A 7,179-nucleotide genomic window follows, 5' to 3' on the forward strand; every position below is an offset into this window, starting at 1 on the left:
GTGAGATATGGTGTCTGAGGGAGGGAGAGAGATGGCAAGTTTGAGAAGAATGAAGAGACAAATGTGTGGTGTGAAGCTGTTTGATAAGAGGACTGAGGACTTGATGGGGATGTTGGGGTTGGAGGAATTGGTGGAATGGTTGGCAAGGGTGAATGGAGTGAGGTGGTATGGGCATGTGTTGAGGAGGGATGAGGGGCATGTTCTGAGGAGGGTGATTGCGTTTGAGGTAAATGGAGCGTGAAAGCGAGTAGACCAAGGAAAAGGTGGAGGGGACAGGTGGAGGAGGAAATTGGGAGGGTTGGTTTGAAGAAGGAGAACACCCAAAACCAGGCAAGATAGTATAAGGGTGGTTGCTATGGCATTGCGGTAGATCCAACCACCCTCATTAACAGGGACAAAAATCCGGATTTAAAACCATGGATGATGATAGATGATGAAGGTAGTAAAACAACAATGCATTAGGCACTAAAGTCTGTGATTCCACAGCTCACGTTCAAATAATAATGGCATTCAAAGATTGAAGTACAAGAACAAATATTTAAATAATACAATGTTTATTTAATTACACACACACACACACACACAGAGTAACTACAATAGCATGTTCTAGATACAGCTTATTTACTTACCGTAGGAAGATGTTTTTAAGGCTTTCATTGAACATGAATGAAGAGTGAGAACTTTTCCCGAATGCCATAACACACAGAACACCAATCATTAGTCCAAGCATTGCAGCATCTCTATTGAAAAGAGAACAAGAATTTTATCTTCAAAATTAAGATTAGTTTCGGCTCTTGTTTTAATTTATTGATAAATATGTTAACTCCCATTATTTTCTTTCTCTTCTCTATATTCTTCAATCAAAAAAATAGAAAAAAAAGCATACCTTATAAATTTGTACAACTAAGCGAATACAGTAATCCCTTAACTATCATGGGTGTTATATTCCAAAACCTCCCACAGAAATAACTAAAATCTAAAAAAATCTAAATACCAATTGACTGAAGAAACCTGTGATACTCTGAGGAGACTGTGATATAAATTTAAAGAAAGGCTTTAAAAGAGTCTTGCTCTTCCTTTTTATAGAACACTAGACAACCTGTGACCCGTTGGGTCCACTGATGGTTCAGGTCATAAAACATTGAAGCTGATTTCAACACCGTATTGAAATGAAAGTGAATTTTATGATGATTCAATTAAATATTTCAATTTGTTCGTGTCATCACAAGTCTGGTTTACAAGTTCGTGTTTAAGGTTTTACTGATTATTTACAGCATCAAATAGAAACAGAACTTCTGGGATAAACTTGAACTCCAGGAACAGCATTGATTTATGGTGTATGTGCACAATTCTACAAAGATGCAAAAGGAATTGTTATATAATGTAAACATAAAATTAATGGAAACAATTTTCACATTTCAGGGTATTTTCCCATTATGTACCGTTTTGGTTATTTATGAAGGTACCCCGCAAAAACCACCAATCTATGGAATCTGTGGTCTGATTTACACGAAACTTGTTTCATTCCATTTGTACTCACATTTCAGCTGTACCTTACTTTCAGAGTATTTTCTCATTATGTATTAGTTTGGCTGTGTCAAATTACAGACAAGCAAGCACACAAACAAAACTGGCAGAACTACAGACGTTAACCATCCCCACCAACTTTGTTGCTTCATAACTTCGAGAAAAACGGACACTCTTTAACGAAATTTTCAACAAAGGAGTTTCGGATCAGGAAGACCAAATAAGTTGGAACTAATCTGTTTGATGGAGATTTTTTCTGTTTTCTTTTTTAAACCACAACCTTGGAAATGATGTTGGTGGGGAAAAAACAAAGTTTTTCAAATTTTTTTTGTACACCCCCATCCCTAATCATCCCACTCCTGACCAATTTTGGCCAATTCATTTTTGCACTTCAAAACCATGGGAGGAGCCTTTGCAGTAAAAAAAAATATTGAAAAAATTGTAAATATTTCCAGAGGAAAAAGTGAGTGATTTAAGAGAGATCAAGCATTAAGGACTGATTGGATAAAAGACAAGATAGATAAAAAAATTAAAAAACGAAGTAGATTCCCAATGTAGATTATGCAAATCAAAAGAGGAAAGAGTTACTCACATAGTAAGTGAATGTAGCATGGTGGCACAGAAAGAATACAAGAAAAGGCATGACAACATGATAAGGGAGAGTAATCCACTGGGAATTATGTAGAAAGCTAGGATTTGAGCATGTTGATAAATGGCATGAAGATGAACCTAGTAAAGTACTACAAAGTAAGAAATATAATAAGATATTGTAGGACTTTGACAGAGTAATAGAAACTAAGTAATAACATTAGCACTGACAGGGTCATCAATTAACTAGAAGGAAAGTGCTAGTTACCAAAAATTTTACCTGAAAAAGGAATATGATTTCCTTTCTTTAATAGACTTTTTACTGGAACTTAACAACTGCTTTTTCTGGGGTGGCCTTGAAAATCGCAAATGTCGTGATCGTTGACGAGCAGCAAATTCCTGTGAGAAATAAAATAATATCCTGGTGAACTGGTGTAGTGGGGAATTATGTTAAAAAAAAAAAAAGACTGGTATGGCTGTGTGGTAAGAAGCTTGCCTCCCAACCACATCATTCTGGGTTCAGTCCCACTGTATGGCACTTTGGTCTGACTATAGCCTTGGTCTGACCAAAACCTTGTGAATGGATTTGGTAGGCAGAAACTGAAAGAAGCCTATCATATGTGAGCGTGTGTGTGTGTGTCTGTGTGTGTGTGTGTGTCTGTGTGTGTGTGTGTCTGTGTGTCTGCTTGTTGCCTATCACCACAAGACAACTGCTGCTGGTGTGTTTACATCCCCGTAACTTAGCAGTTCAGCAAAAGACACCGATAGAATTAAGTACCAAGCTTAAAAAAAAAAAAAGAACTGGGTCAATTGATTCAGCTAAAAAATTCTCCAAGGCAGTGCTTTGGTCACAGTCATAGTCACAGTCTAATGGTCACAGTCTAATGGTCACAGTCTAATGAATGAAAAAAGGTAAAAGATCAAAAAAGATAAGAAAATAATTTATAGAAAACTAAGAATAAGTTTTAAAATCAAAAAACAGTTTCAACCACTTTATACATTATTTACACAAGGATAGACATAGAGTTAACAATGAGTTTAAACAGAACTAAATAATAGGGATTTTCTTGATACACAAGCTCCTATTAAGCACTTATTACTGCTTTTGGTATTGAATAGTTCGGGAGTCACACCCACTCGTTTCAAGATGACACTAATGACACTAATAACACACACACACTAATGACTCAACAACTTTAAAAACCAAACAGCATCATCTCTTACTCTGTAGAACTACTTATTGCTATTAAAATAAAAGTAAACATTCGCGGATATCAGGTGTGCTTTTGAAATCTCTAAAACATTTCCTTTTTTATATTTAGAACTGTCTTCCGGACAGCTAAATATCCCTCAGCTGTTCCAATATTCTCTCTCCCCCACCCTATCACATCTCACTTAACTATCAAAGTTTCAACAGAGCTGAAAGTTCATGAGAGTTTAATTCCAGATTTGAGTATGAGTTTATAAGAACTAAAGACATAAAGTCATTATTGAAACATAATAATGAACATTATAAGAAATAAGACTAAACGTATAAACTCCTGTTATAAAATAATTTCTATATGATTAAATTACAGTATAATAATATATTTATAAAACTCAAGAAAAATTGAAATAAATACAAATAAAGCAAAACAACTGAGGTTATAAATCTTTTCTAGAAGAGGTCTCTGAAATTCTAAATTACATAATAGGAATTGAACTGTCCATTACATGCCTGACAAAGATCAAAAGAAATGGAAATTTGATAAGGTTCCAGCATCAGGGCTGGTCAACATTTTATATTTCTAGTTTCAAGATGAAACAATTTTAAAGTTACTTTACCTTGCATTCTTCACAACATACTGGTTGTTTTCTTTTCTTATATTCTGGTTTCTCTCCATAAAAACCATCATCATAATGGTCAAATATTGCTGGATTTGAACGGTAGTTGTAGGCATTGTAGACTGTAAGGATGAAGACCTGAATGGAAAGTGAACAGATGTTTAGAATATAGAAAAGTGAAAGAGATCTTGAAAGGGGATGTGACAGTGACAGAACGAGAAGTAAAATGCTAACCATAGCAGGATTAAGGTTTTCAAGAGATTATGAGAAATGATAGAAGAAGCTTTAAACTGAACGATAATCTGATGAAAAGGAGAAAGCAAGAAATGGCAGTTTGGCAATGTAAACAATAAATGAGAGGTGATGATGAAGACATTGAAGAAGATGTTGGACTGCAATTTTATGAGAAGACAAATACTTACACAGAGAGGATGTGTGATGAAGACACAAGTTGTAAGACTGAAGTAAACAGATTGCAACCACATCATACATTTAGTATGACCAAATCTAGAAAGAAAAATAAAAAAAAATTTCAAAACATATATTAAAAAAATATCAGAAAATTTTGACTTAGTAAATTGAAAATGCTCAGTATAACATCTTATGTAGTAGTTGTAGCAGCAGCAGTTATACCATCTTCAACAAACTCTCTAACAAAGGCTGTGTTAAAACCAAAATGTTGGGGACACCATGTTAGTAATAAAGATTAGATGACCAATGAAAAATATTTTACAGCAGAGTTTTTTCTCAGTAAATTCGAGTCAAATATTTTCAATTTCTTTGGCACATGATGATGATGATGATGATGATGCTTACAGGTTACGTTAGTGGCTGGTTGTTACATTAAAAAAACAATTGTTTTGTAGTGTAGTCACTATAGTAGAGGAAAAACTTTCTGTCTTTTATTTAATTTTTTGCAGGGCCTTTGAGAGTGGTGGGTGTAAGGGAGGAAGATATCCCTTGACTGGAGATCTAGTCCAGATACTTGCAATAGACTCAGCAAAAGGCACCCAGGGGCCAGGTTAAATTGGATAATGAGGAAGCTTACTGACTCTGGAATTCACCTTTAAGTAAATGACAATAGTTACACTTTGCAGAAAATATTCTTAAATCAATGAATGATGTTTTCCATGCTAACGGTAAAAGTGTCTTTCATGTTTTCATGTAAATGGATGCTAATAATTGTTCTAAGAGTTAACAGTCATTTACTTACCTTTTGCATCACTGAAAGCCATTGCTTATAAGTTGTTGAACAAGCCAAGACTTTTGAACTCGTGAATATTATTAGTGATGTTAAAAGTTTAGGTGTCATAAAATTTGGACAATTCATGCAATCAGTTTTAAAAGTACATGCTAACAGATGTCTGGCATAGAGGCATGCAATTCAGTTAAGAATGAATTGAAAAACAATCAGGTGATGACCAATTAACAATCACATCAGATCATGCAGACACTGGAAGAAAATTAAAAAATGGCACAGGATTTAGAAAACCAAATGCATTTTGGAATGCTGCAATAAAGTAAACAAATCAACACAGATATAAACATATGGAGAAAAATAAAAAAACAGAAAAGATAGTACAGCATTCTAGTAAATATGCCCTTCATGGAGCTGGCAATTTGGTTTGTTCAAACTAAGTTGCAGCTTATGCTACAAAATATTACAACAAATAAGATGGAAATATCATCCCCCAATCAGTTGAAAGATTGCCAATATATGACATGGGTGTTGCAGTGATCATTTCACCCCACTTTAAAATAAATCAGGAAGATTCATTTTAAAGTGGGAAAAAAGAAGGTATGTGAGAAGGAATTAAGGGATAGAAAGAAAAGCAAAGAGAGGAACCCCACCACACACACACACACACACACACACATTGAGCATTTCCAGGTTTAATACACGTAAAGAGAACAATGAATTTGTTAGCAAGTGGGCAAGCTTCTACAGTGTAAGTAAATATAGAGAGTGTCTTGCTATAAGACTCAGTTAAGAGAAAAGACCACAGCATTTCAAGTTTGCATATTTTGTGGTGACTGTCCTTATCAGGTGATCTTCAACCATATTTCAGCCAATCATTGTTATGGTACATTTGTGTTGTGCTAAGAATAATGGCAAATTCCATGCAGTTTTGAGCCAAATTATGTTTATAAATTGAGATATGCAAGAAATACAAGGTGGAGGATTCCAGAGGACTTGTAGAGGCTTTCTTGGTTAACCAGTGACTATACCACTTCTACCTCAAGCGCAAGCACATAACATCTTCTCCTCTTGCCAAGTAGACATTCTCATACACTAGCCACTGATGTTTTTGAAGAAAAACTTTTTCTAAAGTAACAATTGTAACATCAACCTGTAAATAAACACGTTAATAAAATCTAAACATTAGAATTTGATTATTTGGGAGCAGCACACAACTAGACCAAATAATCCATCTCCCATCAAAACTTCACCACGGTCTTTAACAAAATACTGAACAATAATCATGATGATAATTGTATTAGTAGTTATGATAATTTAGCTGAGAAACAGAGAGAAATAAAAAAGAAGAAAAACCAAACCAAACACGTTCTCTCCAAAAGTAAATCTAAACAGATATCAAAAGCTATAATAACACAAGAATTCAAAACAGTATTCTTACCTAAGTCCGAAAAACATAACCACAGCTGCACATAGAAGGGTGAGCAGAAGACAGAGACCATAGTCTATCCAGCGGCAATAGACAGGAAGGAACAAGCGTTTTGACTGACGTCGTGAAACATTGGAGCCTTCGGATTTTTGGAGAAGTTTTATTTTCTGCAAACTGAAGTCTGTTTCATAGAAACAATACATTATTAATAAGACAGCCAAGAACAAGCAGCTAGTTATGACATTATATACTGCACAGATTGTTGTTACTTTGTAAGGGAATTAAACGGCCATAGATTTATATGCTGCCTGTATAGAGTATTCCTAAAGTAATCTGGAAGCTGCCAATGTGTTGAATATGTGACAGTTTCATGTTTTTGGAAAGGTACAAGCATTACAATCTTATGTTTTGTCTCCAATAAATTAGAGAACTTATGCTATATAAAAAATTCTTTAAATGAAGATATATATATATATATATATATATATATATATATATATCATCATCATCATCATTTAACGTCCGCTTTCCATGGGTTGGATGATTTGACTGAGGACTGGTAAACCGGATGGCTGCACCAGGCTCCAATCTGATCTGGCAGAGTTTCTACAGC

General features: G+C 34.7%; 1 protein-coding gene across 1 annotated transcript in view; it reads right to left on the reverse strand.

The window, feature by feature from the left end:
- LOC106880231 (polycystic kidney disease protein 1-like 1) overlaps window positions 1–7,179 on the reverse strand; it is a 246,725-nt gene that overhangs the window by 25,365 nt on the left and 214,181 nt on the right. Inside the window, exons 50-54 of the mRNA XM_052970309.1 lie at window positions 6,579–6,747; window positions 4,362–4,446; window positions 3,940–4,077; window positions 2,396–2,514; window positions 630–740 (exon numbers count right to left, since the gene is read on the reverse strand). Of these exons, the coding sequence (XP_052826269.1) occupies window positions 630–740; window positions 2,396–2,514; window positions 3,940–4,077; window positions 4,362–4,446; window positions 6,579–6,747 (622 nt within the window). The remainder of the gene's footprint in view (window positions 1–629; window positions 741–2,395; window positions 2,515–3,939; window positions 4,078–4,361; window positions 4,447–6,578; window positions 6,748–7,179) is intronic.

This window comes from Octopus bimaculoides, chromosome 9 (genome assembly GCF_001194135.2).
Source record: "Octopus bimaculoides isolate UCB-OBI-ISO-001 chromosome 9, ASM119413v2, whole genome shotgun sequence".
In the NCBI taxonomy this organism is placed as follows: Eukaryota; Metazoa; Mollusca; class Cephalopoda; order Octopoda; family Octopodidae; genus Octopus; species Octopus bimaculoides.